Source organism: Coturnix japonica, chromosome 1, assembly GCF_054131305.1.
Source record: "Coturnix japonica strain WE chromosome 1, WE-NBRP24, whole genome shotgun sequence".
Classification (NCBI taxonomy): domain Eukaryota; kingdom Metazoa; phylum Chordata; class Aves; order Galliformes; family Phasianidae; genus Coturnix; species Coturnix japonica.
In genome coordinates, this window is record NC_140663.1 from 160,099,391 (window position 1) to 160,117,513 (window position 18,123).

Here is an 18,123-nt window from a genome sequence, read left to right on the forward strand (position 1 = left end):
TACAATAAGAAGAGCGAACAACTATCATGTAGAGCTCTGCATCCAGAGTAGGCACCAGCATGCTCTTCTGCTGTTCTTAGCCATGAAAGATTACATTATCTTTCATAAAGAAGTGAAAAACAGTGGGTTATCCAACACACCAATGGTAGAGAAACTAACAGTACCAGAATACCATTTGTTGTCTGTTTAAACATGCTCAGTGATTGCATGCAAGGAAAATGAGTCACAAGTCTTGATTTAATCCAAAGAAACTCAATAGCCTACCCTACTCAGCCATCCTCAGCCATATATAAAAAGCCTTTACAATGTACTTCAGTCTCGTTCAAAAATTCGGTGATCAGTGGCTTCTGAAGAACAGATAAGATGAGGCTCAAACCCTTTCCTGCTCAACCAATACACACTTGCACTGGACAGAGTACACATTTCGTTTGTAGCTCACACCTGATACCTTGACTGAACTTGATAGACCAGCCTGACTCACAGAGCAAAATGTGCACATTTTAGGGAAACTGAAGATGACTATCAAGACCTTCATCTCCATAATCTAGCATTCATTTGGAAAGAATAAAAATGCATGAGATAAGTGGCACTGAAATCTAAATCTATCCAAGAATATAAAGAAAGTATTTGTTTTTTTATGATCTTGAATATAAGCTACATGATCTAGCGTGAGGTGACATTGCATTATTTATTCCGAATACTACTTTTAATCATTCAATATAGAGAATATTTCCTTAAGACTGTTGGTTGGACATGAGAATGCTATCTAATTTAAAGCCCAGCCAAGCACACTGTAAAACTAGTAGTTCTTGGAGCTTTAGGACATTCAGTACTTTCAACCGAGTTCTCAATGTCTGTAGGCAGCTTACTTGGGTTGCTAAACAAAGTAAACAAACAAAGAAACCTGAATCTACAAAACATTCCCTCTTAAGGTACAGCTGTAGGAATACGTACTATAGGTCTTCCTGTGCAGATTACTTAACGATTTACCTTTGCAAGGTCTTCCTCAATAACATCATTTCTCATTTGAGCAGCATCCAATTGAGTATAGAATCGCGCACCAATCATAGGCATGATATCATTTACACTGCGAAGCCTGTTTTGGTCAGTCAGCAAATACCTGCCAAAATATCCCCACCCCCCAAAAAGATTACTTACACAAACTGCAAGTGCCAAAGAGTTCATCCTATTATGATTTTACTTAACCCCGATGTTTGCTTAATTATGATTTGACAGCCTTTGTATTTTGGAACGAGACATTAACAGAGAAAACATTTGTGCTAATTCACTTGCCTACTTCCAGTCAGTTACTTATATTAACTAGGGGAGGGCTTTCATGGGACTTCCTAGCTCATCCCGCTCCAACAGTAAGGGAAGATGCAAAGATTCAGATTATGATGCAATTGCTTTTCAAATGAGAGAAGGGACAGAGAAACCTACTTTTACTACTTAGGCTGTAAGAGTAGAAACATTGACTATACTCAAGAACACCACAAAATAATATACAACTGAGAAAAACTAGCACTGAAGTCTTTGGTCAAAAAAGCAACATGCCTATTCCTTAACTCCTTCCATTACTATGGTATAAGACAAGGACACTGCTATGATAAATAATAAGCAATAAATCCCAGTATGGAAGATTACTTAAAAGGCTTGGGTGTTGTTTATTTTTATGTTGTTTTTGTTTTGTGTTTGTTTTGTTGTGTTGCTTTTTGGGACGTAAACTTGCTTTGTATATTTGCTAAAACATTAATAAACTTTTATTAGGAGCTTTAACAGGGCATTGATTTCTATTAGTTACATCGTAAAAATACGCATATGAATTAACTTTGGATGTTTGCACAGACAGCACGTTATTAAGCATTATCAGTTAATGAGAGTAAACCATATCCTTATTTGCATCTGAAAGTGTTATGTCAACTGTACATTTAAAAGAGTTATCATTGTTTTCAATAACATTTTACAGGAAAATAAACAAAAACAACAGCAAACAAGTGTGTTAGCAAACTTACAAGATCAGATTCTTCAGATCAGAGGAATAGTTGATTGTCACCAGTTCCATCGCTTTCTGCAAATTCTCTCTCTGAATTCCTGATAAAGAATTGCAAGCCAAAGCCAACACAACTTTCCCCAGGGAGATCAGATCTGTTTGCTAACAGGGAAAACATGCACAGATAAGATTCGTAGTACAGATAAATATTACATACAGTACTAGAGGGCATTTAAGACAGTTCTTCAGTAACCTTTGAAGAATTTGAACAACTAAATGTTACAGCTGTGCTATACAGCTGTCCGTGTAGTTAAAACATCCACAGGAGAATTTCAGTACCTAACAATTTCAGGGTAATATATTTATCTTTGAGAGCTTCAAATTTACCCGTCTTTATCTTAAGGATAATACTAGAGTGAAAACTTTGTAGAGCTTCTGCTCTCTACAGAAGAGGTTCTCCTAACCACGCATGCACTCAGTCCTGAGGAATCAAGTAGCTGATAGTAAATTGCACATCTTCTTGATACAAGACACAAAAATATCTATCAAGGATTATTTGTTAAACCAGAAACAAGACCTACTGGAATCCAGCAGGTCAATATTTCTGTTTTAATAAAACAACTTAAAGATTTTAATCTCTTATGGCCTGCGTAAAAAGATAAAAACTTCCTGAAGGAGCTAAACAGGAACAGACCTGTGCAGCTAACAAATGGAACAGAACCCCATTTGTGAAGAAATCCTTAGTATTACTAACCATTTTCCTTAAGAGTAGAACTCTTCTTAAAAGATGAACACACTATACAGATTCAGTTGCAACAGAAACTTCTGCCAGTTTTACTCACTTAAGCAACAGCTACCACAGGTTATTGTGAAAAGCAACATCAGGCTTTTGAAGCTCACCCTAAAAGCAGGACCCCAATTTAGTAGGGAACAGTAATATTCATTGCAGAAGCTGCTCAATTCTTCCCATACAAAGTATTTCAAGTGCTTATAACTTGGCCAAACTTGAAACTGCACTGGGTGAGTTCTTCAGACTGAATTTAATAATCAGCTACAGAGACTTGCTGACTTTTTTTCTTAGAAAAGATACTTCTGTGAAAAGTAAGGAAGTGAACGCTATTATTCACTGTGAACGTCAGTTCCATATTCTGGAGGAAGGATACGATGTTTGGCAGAACATATAATCGTACAAGGAACAGAGCTTCTGTCATTTCTTTTAGAAAGGCCAAAAATTTGGTAGTCAGATAACATTAAAAGTTCTGTTCAGAATTCTGGAGCTAAAACTTTGGGAAACTGCTGAGATGGTGGATGTGTCACAGCCCCTCAAAGCTGTTCCACCCAGAGGGGTAGCAGTCTTTGCTCTTCCTTTGGCTGCAGCAGCTGAAGGGAGCTTTCCCTTTTGGCCACATCTTCCAGATGTTGTTGAGGCACAAAGTAAAGAACATGTTTCCATGTTCTGAATGAACATGGAACATCCCTGCTGTTTCTGTATCAACTGCTAAAGTATGATTAAGCAGCACAATTTAAATGGATAAGCAATGTGACAGAAGTTAAAAAGCATGGTACAGGGCACTCACTAATGAAGACAGAAACCAGACGTGGCAAACAGAACAGAAACAAGGACAACAAATGGAGGAGATGGGACTGGCATTTGCTAGACTTTCTTTCCTAAGTAACCAAGAATTCCTGTGCATTGGCATTGCTTTGTACTTTGGCAAAGAGAAATGAACGAGACCAACAAATCCCATCTTGGTGGGATCCTGTTTCGCTACCAAGTACAGTCAAAGTTGAGCAGCAGAAGACACTGCTATAGTAGTAAACAAACAAATTGCTGAAGAGTTATCTGCACCGAGACATCTTCACTCAGCATAATGAGGTTTTTTTCATTTTTTTTTTCTTTTTCTTTCAGTTTTTTAGGTTTATTTCCAAAAGATTTAGGGAAAGTAAATGTTTGTAATAATCTTAAAATGATTTTGTTTTTTATCAAGTCTCCTACTTTAAAACTTCCAACATTTAATAATCGACGAGGCAGTATCATGTATAAATTCTTCATTATCACCCAATCTTGACTGATATACCCAAAACATAAAACTTAAACCTATGTAAATACCATCCTTCTTTGCACAGACACCTTCATAACGCAGATTGCATTTGATTTTAAAGTGCTTGAGAAAAAAGTCTACATTAACTTCAGCCAGGAAATTCTGAATTCAGGCACTTTTTTTAAAAACCATTTGACTTGCAATATAAATTAGCATTTGTTTCACAAAGTACATCTAATACAAAACTTGGCAAAGATGATGCAACACACCAATGCACCCTCAAAGATGCATAATTCAAGTTACAGCCACTGCTTGACTTATGTTTTGATTGCAAAACTGGCTTGGATTCATCCAGCTAATTTTAGGAACTGAAATGTTTTTTTCCTCTTGTGTCTGGCTAGATAGTGGAACAAACACGATAACTTACGGAAATCAGATTCCCATTTCATAAGGGATCAAACTACCACCTTCTGACCAACTCTATCTCACCAAACAAGGTAAAAACTTCCTAGGAATTGGAGTACACCGCCTTTCTAAAAGGAGAGTAACTTACACATTCCTGCTAAACCTTAACCTTCCTCACTGAAAAATTCATTCATTCATTCGGCCTCTTCAGCTTCAAGGCAGAGGAAGTTTAAAGGAGGCACACAATAAATGACAGATCTTCTTGGAGCAAGGACACCAGAAGTAAACATTATTCTTGCAGTAGCTTTGCCAGTTCAAGGGACAGGTCATCAAGTACAATCATTCATCTGCTTACACACAGTATTATGCTTTTCACATATTTAAGGATCACACCAGCTTACCAAACATTTACTATGGTAATAATCAACACTGACTATTAAGTCATACTAAGGTGATTCACAACTTCAAAAGAAAACTTTTATACGTTTTAAGTACAAGGTCTCTTTCCTCCAGAAATCTATCTTTTGTGCAGCTAATAACCATTTAAATAGCAATTCAATTAATAAAAATTAGCCTGTAACAACCTCTATCTCCTGAAAGAATTTGCTAGTAAAGATTTTATCACAACCATCTTGGTTGGAAATATGAAGTAGCATACAGCTAAAAACCAGCCTCTAGGAGACACCTTCAGAAAGAGCCTTCATCACTAATGTTTCCCTGTTATCAAATGAATTTTAAATATGAGGAATTTGAAAATTAATTGAATAGGTACCCCTCCGCAATTTTGATGTTAAAGAAGATGATGTGCTACTAAGCAGAAAGCCCTCAAGATATCCAAGCATTTTATACAGCTGGCTTTATTAGCTAAACACGTCAGCAAGTCAAATAAATCAGACTTTTGACAAGATCCATTTTTCTAAGTTCTCTGAAACTGACATTACTCTTTATTTATCCTATTTCACTGCTATGTTTGGATCAGTAACAGCTCAAGTTCTATGATCTACTCTACAAGTCTGTGGATCTGTTCATCCTTTTAAGATCTGGAATTGTACTTAGAAGTCCCTCCAAGTTCCTAGGTTAGTTTTTTTTTTTTTAATTATTATTATTATTAAGGTCAACATTAATAGTAAAGATGCCTCTTCAGTTAGTTTCTTGAAATTCAGGGAGGTGCGTGTCAAAGTTATTTTGGTTTAACACATTAAAAATATTCACTTTGAGTAAAAGTTACCTTGCAGGCTTTGCTAAACCAATAACGTCCGTGTTTTCTCTTCATTTCACATGGGGAGGACTAACTTTCATTTTATTCAAAATACAGAAATATTTATTAAAACTTTCTACATCACCATTTACCGTATTTCTACTTGAATTTAGTAACTGACTGACAAATGATTTATAAGACTGGGTGTGAAGTGGGGGAAGATGATGAATATAGATCTAAGCATCTTGTTTTTAACCTAAGTCACTATTCATGTATTTTTAGCTTCCCATATTTTTGCCTTTACTTAACTCTTAAATGATCATGTAAGCTAAAGCATTTAACACAGGTTCTGAAAAACAGACCATGAACAATTGCATTCCTTTTGCATAGCTCCTCTCTGTTCTGGTCACATTCTTTCCTATCTATGTTAACAATGGGAAATAGCCAGAAAGTGAAAAATGCTAACAAAAATACCTTCCTGCACTGAAGACAACAACAAGGAAATGCATATAAGCTGGGCAGTAAACCAACAGATAACCTACATTTTTAACAGTCACAAGAGTCCCAGAGGAATTCAGGAACTGGGTCATGGATCGAGAGGAAGAAGGACAAGCTGCAGCTGTTATTTTGTAGTGCTATCTGGCTAGGTCAAACAAAAGGTAGGACATGATATATGACCCCTGAATTTCAAGGAATTCATTCCATCCAGAATCTCTGAAGGAATAAAATTGATTGTGAGACTCTAGCCTGTCCTGAAGAAGCAACAAAAAGGAAGCAATACTGTGTTTTCTAACTCCAGCATACACCTTCCACACTTATAGAGTACTTCTCCTTTAACAGCAATACTTGAATGACTTAAATACTAAGAATGTATAGTACAAGTAAACAAAGCCCATATTTAAACAAAACTAGGCAATACACCAAGCAAGTTAGTTGCCAAATGTTGGGCTCTTACGGTTCTAAAAGCTTTTGACAGATTGATGCACCTGCAAGTATTCATAGATTTGTACTTCCAAGCACACTAAATATTCTGCTTTAAAATTTCAGAGATATTATGACATTTGATTATGATGTCTTTTTTTCCTGCAGTTATTCAAGTAAACTTCCATAAGTATTTAATCATAATCTCATTATAGTTGTAGGATTGGGAACTCTCCCATGTATCCCAGTATTCTCCTTACTGTTTTCCATTCTTTGCCTACCACAAGCCCATTGATACGTAGTTATTGGGGAATGGGGGGGTCCTTTGAAGACCTACTCAAAACACACTGACAATTGCTTTACTGTATTATTCCAAGAAAAAAAAATAGTTGCAGCATTCTAGGACAAGGTCTCCAATAAGCTAGTTTCTGCCTGGCCAAAGTTCAAACATTTCATTTATTACTGGAAGTCTCTGAATGAGCAATTTTCTCACAGTGAATAATCTCAATTAATGAAAATAAATTAAATTCAACTCCCTACTGTAGTCTTTCACTCCCAGTATGGACAGGGTACGTGATGACTGCTGAAGTAATGTACTTTACCCTGAGGGGAAGTTAGGGAAAGAGGCACTTCTGTACACAGTGATGCTCCAGATGACTGTGGAACAGTTTTTGTTAAGTCTAAAGGGATTCTTCTTAATTCAGGAATTATGCAGAGTCCACACTTCAGAGAACGTCAGGAGAACACGGAAAAACTAGGAGCCTAAAATAAAGATACACTCGAACCTTTTAGGAGTGAGGAGAAGGCCTAAATGCAATTACTTAAAAAGATCTCTTACTCCTCTGTGAACAGGCATTTGTCACAATTATTTTTGTTAAAACACATGAGAAAGAGCAAAAACTGCTACTAAAACATTTTCTGATCTCTATCACTAAATGCAAGATTTTCCCTTCTCTTTCATTAAAAATCTGTGATTCCAATAATTTCTGAAATATTTTGTTAAATACTAGAAGTTTGACCTGTTCTGCAAGTTTGCTGAAATTTCAGAAGCAGAAGACAGTAAAATGAACTTTCATTTTTCTTAATTACCAACAAATTTAAGCTAAGATCAAATCAGGAATGAAAGACACAGCTATTTAGAGACAGATATATCAGACTACAATTCAATTAAAATATTAGTCTTCCAGAAGGAATCACATTGTTTTCTGTACTCTGTGGGCCAAGTCACCAACCTCACTATAGCACTGTTGTCTTACCTGAAACTGAGCCATTAACGCCAGTGGATTATTTTGACTGTTGTCAAATGTTAAAACGTCAAAGATTCCAACACAATTTACTCGTAACCTTTGGAACAACAACAACAAAAAATAACAAGTGTCAGTATGTTTTGTTGTTTACTCTATTTTTCCTAATATTCATACCATTGAATGCCTTCGCTGAATGCTTTAATGTGACAAAAAAGGCATCATAGTGATGTGAAGCCAGAAATACTGATTTTAATGTTTTGTAATTCAGACAGACAGCCTTCAATCTACAAATAAATCAAGAAGTTACTGAACTGGCAGTAGAGGACTTGAACAGTATTGTGGGGACAGTGCATAAGCCTTCCTGAAAGATGTTTAAATAGAACTTGGGGGAAAAAATCTTAACAAATTAAGCACATTGTCTCATATCAGTTAAAAGTAATAGATCTTTCTAATTAGATTTGTTACTTGCCTAACAAAAGTTCATGGTCAGTAGCCACCATGAACCCATGTACACACCACCATGAACCATGGCATACAATGAGAATCAATGCTTCCATTACCTTGTCTTGCCAGTTACTAGAATCTTTGTTGGATCCATAACTCTGCATGCTAGTCCTGCTGTATGAATGGTCCGTAAGGCAGAGCTGAGCTGCACGATATATGCCCATATCAACGACTCTGGAAGCAAACCCGCATGCTGTCGTGGTAAAGGTCCATCATGCTGACCTAGTAGGAAAATATTCTTAGTATCAACAGATGGCTACTAAAAAAAAAATTGAAGTTAAAACTTTTTGCAATATAAAGTTACTCTTTTCACTGATTTCTTAATCAACAGCTATCAAAAGAAATTATATATTATTTTAAAGATTTTTGTTTTATTTCTTGAGGTAAACTTTAAAACATTGCCAATTTCCCAGGTATTATTATATCCACTCATAGTGATAGATGAACACAGTGAGACATAGATAAATGTCACTTTCTGTTTGATGTCTTCAACACACAGGTGCTACTCTCTTCAAGGCACAACACGCAAGAGAAGAAACTACACCCAGAGAAACATTCATTTCTTGTGTTTCTTCCACAGCATCCAATGCATTTATATCTATACATTTGCTCAAAGTAAGCATTCACATGCCTCTGCATGTATACACACACAAAGGCTGAAAAATGAAAGCTTTACTTCAAAATGTACTGATTTGGAGTGAGTGAGATAGGCTGGGGACATTCCCAGTCTGACAAAATGATGACAAAAAAAAAAACCAAAAAACAGAATACTAGTTAATTTTGCAAGGTTTAGTTGCTTTGGTTTAGATTATAAAGGCCAAGACACTGCCTCCTTTAAATAGCATCAAGCCTGGCACATCAACTGAAGGTTGAATGTAATGAGGTATTCCTTGTTTTTTCTGGCTTCCTGATGAATTGTTATGCAAATCACTTCCCACAAGCCAGCATACCAGGAATCTCATGTAGCAAGCTCTGCCCCCACCACCATGCTTCTCTGCTCTTCATCATGAGAAAAATGATGACAGTATCAAATGACTGGGGAGATCTAAGTTCCTGTATCAAGGTTCTTCTCCCAGTCATTACTTGTTATACAGTACATTTTTGATAAATAGCACTGCATTTAACAGCAATGCATATGGATTACGTAAGACGGTTACACACATATGACCATTACATATGTACAAAATAAATGTCCAGAAGATAAGCGTTCTATAACATCCCGAAGAGAAAAAGAGCGAGAATTCACGGGCTATTTTTCTGCTTATGATTTCAGAACGCTTGCCCTTTGATTTCCAAATTAAAGGCATCATAACCAAGAGGATATACGAGGGGAAAAAAAAAAAAAAATCAAAAGGTTGAATGATCGCAGCTTCTCCTTCTCTATCAGAAAATCTAAATCAAGCAGCAGCACTGTTTACTACTGGAAAGATTTGCTTGAGGCTACAGCCAAATACAAGCCGCTGCTTTCCGGCTGCAGCCCATGTTCTCTCATAGGTGCAAGCTCAAACACTGAAAGAATCACAAGTGAAGTGCCCTCTTACATATCTTCTTGTTCAAAACATCTAAGGTTAAAAGCAGTTCAGTTTGCTGCTATGCTGGTTATGAAACACATTCCCTGAAGGCCTACCAGGCCTGCTCCAGATGGCCCAAGAGCAAGGATCCAAGGAAACGAGACTCATAAGCTCTCTATGCAGGTGAAGCACACTGAAGAAAGCTTTCTAAAGATTGCTTAGCGTGTTGAAAAACATACAAAGAATTTTTCAGAAAAGTTAAAAAGTGATCAAAGTTACATTAGTCTAAGAAGCAATGTTTTATAGGTTCGTATTTGAGTTGAAATAAATTCCTAGCACAGGTTGAATCCATGCAGAGTTTCATAATAGATTCTTCCTCTGGTGCAGGATAGACTCGCCCCTATTAGTGCTTTCATCTGAGACACAGTACATAAATAATAATGGAGAAGATTAAAAATGTAAGAACTTCCACTCCAGAAACATGAGTAGTCCATTATTTTTCTTGCTACATTAAAATGAACTCAATAGGGGTTTTCTTGTTGTTGCCTTTTTTCATTTCTTAATTCTGTGCTATGATGTTCTTAGATGAGAAAGAACTGCACTCTTTGCACCGCTGTGTCTTTTTTCTTCCCTTCTCCTTTTCTTCCCCAACAGCTTTCAACTCAGTTCATCTCTCCCATGCAAGGACAAAGCCAGGGTTTCTCCTGAGATGGACTAACTACTGCTTCTAGATTTCAGAGTTGCTTTAAGGTCTCAATAGGAAATTTAAATATTTAATCATCTTTGACTTCAGAACACCCATAGACAGAGAATCATTGTGCTGACTTTAAATATTTATCAGTTTCTCCTGCTCATCACAGTTCGGGCACATAACTTCTTTCATTTTAAATGGAAAAGATTTCTTCTGAAAAATGCACTCAGTGACTGAGGAATACAAAAACTACAAAGTCAACAACAATGTCCACTTTTCTGGATTAAATACTACTATTACTGATGCATCCAAAGGAAATCAATGTTCAGGAAGTTTGTCTACATTTATTAGAAATATTAACTTGCTATGAAACAGAATCTGTGGTGCTCAGAGCTACCATTAAGTGCTTGTACACCACATCTAATTCCTGAGAGTATTTTCAATATACAGATCAAAGGCAATACCAAAGGCATGCTCATCTCTGACATTAACCCTCACAAAAATTCATTAGGACAAGGAAAAAAAGAAACAACTGACAGCAACATGGGAGTTATTGTTATCTGCCAGGATTTCTAGCTGGCAGTTTTAAAATAAGTCCATTTAGAACGTGGTTTACCATTTAAGTAAATCATTGGGATGTTAAGAGAATAGATTTTCAGTAGTTTGGGCTAACTCACTAATTTAAAAAAATCATGTCTGCAGAGATAAATGTCCTAATGTATACCATAATCTGAACCTGAATAGCATTGGAACAGTGGAAAAAAACATGCAAATGTTAAAACTGCTTTAACAGAATGTTAAGTTTGTCAAAATGCAAGTATTGAAGAAATACAAGGATCCAACAAAGACTCCCCAGGGAGGCGGTTGAATCGCCATCCCTGGATGCGTTTAAGAGCCGTTTCGATCTGGTGCTCAGGGATATGATTTTGCAGAGGGTTGTTAAAGTTAGGGTAGTATGGTTAGGCTTTGGTTGGACTTGATGATCTTCAAGGTCTTTTCCAACCTGGGTAATTCTAAGATTCTACGAAATAAGGATAATTTAAATAAATATATTCCAAGGTAACTGAAAGGCAGATTCTAACTTTAGAACTTGTGAATATTTAATTGACAGAACAACATCAGATTATCACATTGTACCACTTCAAGAAAGAATATTTCACTGCATAAAGAACAATACAAGGAATAAATTCCACAGGTTTCAGAAGCAACAAAGGCATATGCTTGCAAGTTCCTGCAATAGAAATAAATGTAAGCACCTGATTTTTCCCCCCACTACCTTACCTATAAAGTAATAGTGTCTGCAAATAGCATGGCAAAAGAAAAAAATAAACCTCATCTCCGCTGACCACATAGTCATCAGAAGTGACAGCTACATAAAACATAATCTTCAGCTTTAACTGTCAAAATCTAGTGCTGCCAACTTGAACATTCAATATAAATAAGATCACGTATCTGAAATCAAACTCTGAGTTCACTGATCAGGTTGACAGAGTCATGCCGCCTAAAACTTTAAAAGCACTAATCTGGGCCTCATGCTGCATGGTATCTAACTTCATCCATTCCCCTGCTTCTCTTGGAAGGCTCCTTGACGCAGGCAGGTGGCCAAGAAACTCTGTGAGGGGGTGGAAAAAGGATCCACGAAGGCAGGCATTTTTGAGAAATCAAGTTATAGGTAAACAATCCTATTTTCTCTTCTAAATTGCTCCTTCAACAGAGGAGCAGATTTGAAAGCAATACTTACCAAAAATGTAAGGTCAGAGCAAAGATTTGCAGAAAGGTTTGGTAGGACTGGTCAATAGCAGGTTACTTATTTTTTCCTTCTAATTTATATAATAAAAAGACTAGAAGAGTCACAGTAAGGAGAGAACTATTCTCCTCAAACAGCACTGAGATCTGCCACAATCATTCACTTTAGTTAAACAATTTGTTCTAGCTAAACAGAAGCTAATATCTTTCAGCTCCAAAACCCGTCTCTGTCTAAAAGGCTGCACTGGGTCAAATAAAAGACCTAGGTAGCCCTGTAGCCTGCCTCAATAACATATTCACTAAAATCAGAAAATTATTCTTTCCCAGTGTAACAAATGGTCATGTCACCGAAATATTTATTATGCCTTCTACTAATTTATCTAGAACAGACACCAATCTTCTGTACATAATAGAGAGGTGTAAAAACATACAAGGACTGATTTAAATGGAAATTCAAAAACCACAGGTGGGGGACACTCAGAATACTAGTCCTGCAGAAAATCACAATTAACCTAGCAGCAGATCTTCCACATTTGCTGTACGAAGTGAGTTTCACATCAAGTTCACTGAATCTGTAATTATGATCTTCAACTTGCCATAAGATATAACAAGTCAGTGAAGGGGTTCTTCTATCATGAAGTATTATCACCAAAACCAGTGGTGGAACTTCAACCTTACTTATACTCGTCAGTTCAGCACAACTGAGTAGCATGAACTATTCATTGTTAAGGGAATCTACAAAGGCTCTGAATGTATTCACTCAGTAACAATCTGTTATGTTCTGATCACTGTCAAAGAGACACTTTAAAAGAGACTGAATTCACAATTAAAGGCTCTAATTTCAAAAGGCAAAAGAAAGAAAAAACTTCAGTTTCTGTTTCTCTTTAACAGCTGGTCACCTGAAGGCATGTAGGCAGTACCTACATCACTAAAATAAGTAAGTCCAGCTCACAGGCTTTATTACTGTCTGCTGTTCACCTCTATCCAGGATCTACTTTCAAGGTTGGTCCTGTACTGAGCTGGAAGCTGGGACAAGCAAACTCCAAGGCTACTTTCCTATCATTCTGTGATACCATTCAATTGTTAGTGTTCTTCTTTCTAAGTATGACACTGGTTCATGCTCAGTTTTGGCCTGCTGTGATCCTGAGCGACAACATCTGAATGCGGTCTTCAGGATCATATGGGCCAAGAACTGGTTCTAAAAGGCACGAAGAGACAGTACACTGCTTTGAAGGGAAAGAGCTTAGCCATATAGATGTGAGTCCTACTGGTAACTTAACATGCTCTGATAGATTTTACTAGTGGTGTAGCCTTAATCCTCAGAGCATAAATCTGAAATATATATATGAAATACATGAAATTTGTCAAAAAATAATGTTAGATTTTTTTTCCAATGCATACCTTGTCTTCAACTAGTACTTAACACTGCCTACTTAGTCCTCATAATACTTTCCAGGGAAAACGAACAAAAAAACCTACACACCACTCTGTACGTACAGAGAACCTGAACAAGAAGCATCACATCGATGCATCAGATGTTACCCTGTGACAGATCTGCAATTAGAACCCCACAGCACTTGGCTCTTGATCCTCCCTGTGTAAATTTGCTCTCCTGTAGGCAAAGAATTTTAATTCACTTACAAACTGAAAAATGTAGCTCAAGTAAGAAGTTATTTCAGAAAAACAAAGAAAAAATACAAAAACAAAAAACAAAAAAACCCTATATTCAGCAATTTCATTGAGAAACAAAAAAAAAGGAAGAAAGTTCTGGTCCAATCAGTTAAAGGGATGATGAAATTGATTAGCTAAAAAATAAGAAGACTCTTATAATCCACTATTTAATTGATCAAGTATTGGAAATAGCTTACAGAAGTATTTTATGAAACTGCCTTTTCCTTACCCCATTTTCTTTTTGTGAAATAGGCATCAGCACTAGGGTCATTGAAGTGTCTGCTCATCATAGTCTCTCCTCCAGCATGAAAATCATATGCAAAAACAAGAGCTTAAAAATAGAGACATGTGACAATTACTAACTCCAGCATATTTAGAAAAAAAGTCACAACACATTAACTGGATGGGGGAAAAAAAAGATATAAACTCACAATGTTCTCCAAATGCTTTAGTGGTAAACACTTCACGTAAGGTTACTATATTTGAGTGCTGAATTTTTTTCCACATGTCAACCAACACCATGCACTTCGTGTTAACAAGACGAAAACCTGGAAAAGATCAAAAAACATACTTTAAGATGTTTGGGGAATGTTAATGGGGGCATTTTTTTGTTGTTGTTGCTGTTTGGTTACTTTGGTTGTGGTTTGTTGTTTTTTTTTGTTTTGTTTTTGTTTTTTTTTACTATTTTGTCTTCTAAAAATACTGAAAAGTCACCAAACACTAAAATAAGACCAGCATGCTTAAGAGTGCCAGGTCTGTGGGAACCACTTGCTCTCTTTACACCCACTATCAAAGCTGTTTCAAGCTCTACACATAGAATATAAAAATATTTATTTAAACAAAAAATACCCCAGTATATAAAAAAAACCAAAAGACTACTCAGTTTTTCTCACCATGTATCCTCCGAAGGCAATATGGCAGGTCATCTTTACTATTTACAGCTTTATAGCATGACGTAATGTACCCAAAGTTGCTTGTTTTCTGTATGCGATTGGGTGGTGGCAATGGTTCTAAAGGAAAGAGACTGTGGTAGCTGTCCACTTCTGCTGGAACTGCTAGATCAGTACATGCACAGGAAACATATTAGATATAAGTATATTTTGAAGGAATTATTACAAGAGCAGAGAAAATGAAATCTGCTGCGTCACTAACATGTAAATTCTATGCATCATTTTCTTCATATGCACGTTAAGTAAAAATTCACTACTTCTGCTTTAATACTGATACATAGGTTCCTGGGAGGGATTCCAGAAAGCTAAAATAAATGTCCTCATAAAGACAGTTACACAAAGTAGAACATAGCAACTCTTCTGTTGATTTTATCTGCTATTTTCTCACCCATCTTAAAAACTCATCCTTCTGAACAACATTCCTCTGTTGTGTCTGTGGTATTTTTTTCCTGCACAGACGCATAGATAAGCACCCACTTCTATACAGACTTCATATCACTTTAAAAACCCTATTTCCTCACACAAAACAAACCTGAATCTTGTGTTGTAACATACTGGTTTAGAAAACAGAGGCACTGAAGGCTTACAAATCAGGTTAAGAAATTACACTCCCAAGAAGAGATACACTTGTATGTCATCTATCTGGGTTAGTAACCTTAACTACATTTTAGACCGTATCATATTCTTAACAAGCACACAACTAAGAAGAATGTTGCAACCAAACACACAATCTGTTTAAAAACAGAGTTGATTATAAATTCTTCAAAAATCAAATTATGAGTAGTACATTTCTCTCACCTGCCAACTAGTACAAACCCTCTCTGTGATATACCAGCCAATTCATATTAAAACAAACAAGTTTGTTAATGTTTTCAAATGAAAACACTTATTAGGTATTCCTTTAAGAGGATTCACATAGAAAATGATGCAATACTGTTTTGCACATGGCTCTATTTTCTTAGAGATCTTTCTTTTTTCACTATTTTAAATATTCCCAACCATTACAGTGTTTCAAAACAGAATAAAATTAATTGAAAAAAGTAAACAGAAACAAGAAATAAATGTAATATTTCCAAAATACTTTGGTTTTGGTTATCCACAACCCAGTCTTCAATAAAAAAATTATGGCTTTTTTATTTTGGTAGTGATGATGGTTTGTTTCAAACCACTGGTAACTACTGTTGTAAACACAAGACCACAGAACAACATGATCACCATTTAAATTATAAAAAATACTTACCAGGAATATCAGCCTGATCAACCTGGGCCATCGTTATTAGGTGTCTATTGATGAGTTCCTGAAGAACAAATTAGGTCAAGTTTTGAACACTAGCCTGAAAAGTTAATGACTTAAAAGTTAAACTCTTCAATGGAGGAGCTGCAAAAGACAATAGCCAGAACCAGCATTGACAGAGGTACCTAACTACATTAAGGCTGAAGCGAATAGTAGTCACAGCCACGCCCCACAAGAAGGGCCTATTAACTAATATCCTTCCTTTCAGTTAAAGGCTTCAAAACTGAATAGGATTACAGTTTAAAAGAATTCTACATATAAACTCATGCATGATAGTATGTAGTACACAACAAGCAAGAGTATGTACTCAAACAGGCAATCGTGGCATGCAGATTAGACTACAATCACATATGCTGAAACACACATCACAACCCTCTTTTGTGCTCTATCCACCACAGCACTAAGTTTTTAAAATTCTCCATAGGGAAAACTGACTGCACAGCTGTTTAGTCATGATTTCTCTTCCGCTACTGCTAGTTTCCTACTTTTCTCCAAGATACGTGATTTCATTTTAAATTCTTTTTTATACTACCTGTCTGAGCTCATCCGCCATGAAGAAGGAAGGTGCATTTGCTTTTGGCTGCATATATGCAACATGAGGTGCAGCTGGATGGTAAATGTGGTAGTTTGGAAATACCTGAAAGTTAAAAGATATTAAGCAGCATAAAATCCTTATGCATAAGGAAAATAGAGTTTTGCCATCTTATTAGTTTAAGCTACTGAACTATAAAGTCTTCAGGCACAATGCATGTTACAAATACACTGTCAGGTGCATCACAATTTCCTTACTCAACACCAATGACTGCAAAGGGGCGTGTAAGAACATACATAACGTTCTTATTACTCTCTTTTCCCTTCACTATAATTGCAAAATTTCTTTAACCTATCAAACATGAAAGCAATTAGAAATAATCATTGATGTTTTCTATGTATGAATTCACTGAGACATACATAAAACGTTCTCTAATTTTGTATAAAAACAGAATTCTCAACAAGGTAAATGGAGAACAAAAAATCTTTAGTCCTTCGTTTTCCAAGATCACTGAAATCTATCTCAACATTCAAAAAGTCCAATTCTTCACATAGAAAAAGGGTTTCTGAATATTATGAATAACTAGTCAAATAATCAATCTTAATCAATTCTGTCTTTGTAAATTCCATCTATTTTTGTACTAAAAGCAAACATACCATTCCCGTGAGAGGTGCTGGAGTTGTATCAGTATAGAAGTATGTTGTTCCACCCACTGTTTCCTTCTGGATCACCTGGCCAGTAGATGGAGGCTGAGAGACAGCGTTAGCAACAGAAGCAGAGGCACTAGTAGGCACCATATAGTTTGCTGGGTTAGGAGTATGACTTCTTCGTCGAGGAGCAGGAGATGTATGAGGAGTTATTTTGGGGGAATGAAGAGGAGAAGATCCCGCTGATAATGACATTCCTTAGCGAAAAACAAGAAGATATTCTTGATCAAATCTCTGTTGTTGCTTTTTTTTTAATTTGAAAAAATCCTTTACTACACACACTCCAGAATTGAACAATATTCTGTGCAGATGAGAGGTTTACGGATGCTTACATCTTTACGAGAGTTAAAGGTAAAACTAATAGCAAGACTGGAACAGACATTTTCTTGAGAAGGTTTTCAGTTTAGAGAGAAAAGGCTTGAGAACATACAACCTTCACATTAAGAACTGGAAAAATACAGGTAGAAAGAGAAGCGATGAGCCAAATCAATGCTTTGTCTGGAAAAAGAAAGTTTATTAAACTACATGGACAAAATATTAATAACTCTGCGGTAAGTGAAGTGAAGCTTGCTAACCTATAATTCATTTAACTCAATTATATGTTCCTCCTACTAGAAGTACTCTCACGAATGACTACAATGAGAGTTAGATCTCTGATAATTACAGCACACAAATAAGCAATAAGAAAAAAGCTACTACTAATCATTTCAGGGA

The 18,123-nt window shown here is 36.2% G+C and overlaps 1 protein-coding gene across 18 annotated transcripts in view; it reads right to left on the reverse strand.

The window, feature by feature from the left end:
• Positions 1-18,123, reverse strand: part of PAN3 (poly(A) specific ribonuclease subunit PAN3) — a 73,297-nt gene that overhangs the window by 9,064 nt on the left and 46,110 nt on the right. For 11 of the 18 annotated variants that reach the window (XM_085536320.1, XM_015852068.3, XM_015852072.3 and 8 more), the window contains 10 exons: positions 17,359-17,606; positions 16,703-16,807; positions 16,117-16,174; positions 14,820-14,981; positions 14,358-14,474; positions 14,156-14,257; positions 8,364-8,529; positions 7,813-7,900; positions 2,013-2,152; positions 991-1,120 (listed from right to left, as the gene is read on the reverse strand). In XM_085536320.1, coding sequence (XP_085392446.1) covers positions 991-1,120; positions 2,013-2,152; positions 7,813-7,900; positions 8,364-8,529; positions 14,156-14,257; positions 14,358-14,474; positions 14,820-14,981; positions 16,117-16,174; positions 16,703-16,807; positions 17,359-17,606 — 1,316 coding nt within the window. Of the gene's footprint in view, positions 1-448; positions 545-990; positions 1,121-2,012; positions 2,153-3,328; positions 6,350-7,158; positions 7,319-7,812; positions 7,901-8,363; positions 8,530-14,150; positions 14,285-14,357; positions 14,475-14,819; positions 14,982-16,116; positions 16,211-16,702; positions 16,808-17,358; positions 17,607-18,123 lie in introns of those variants that run through there. The other 7 variants (XR_014942175.1, XM_085536331.1, XM_015852067.3 and 4 more) reach the window with 7 other exon arrangements.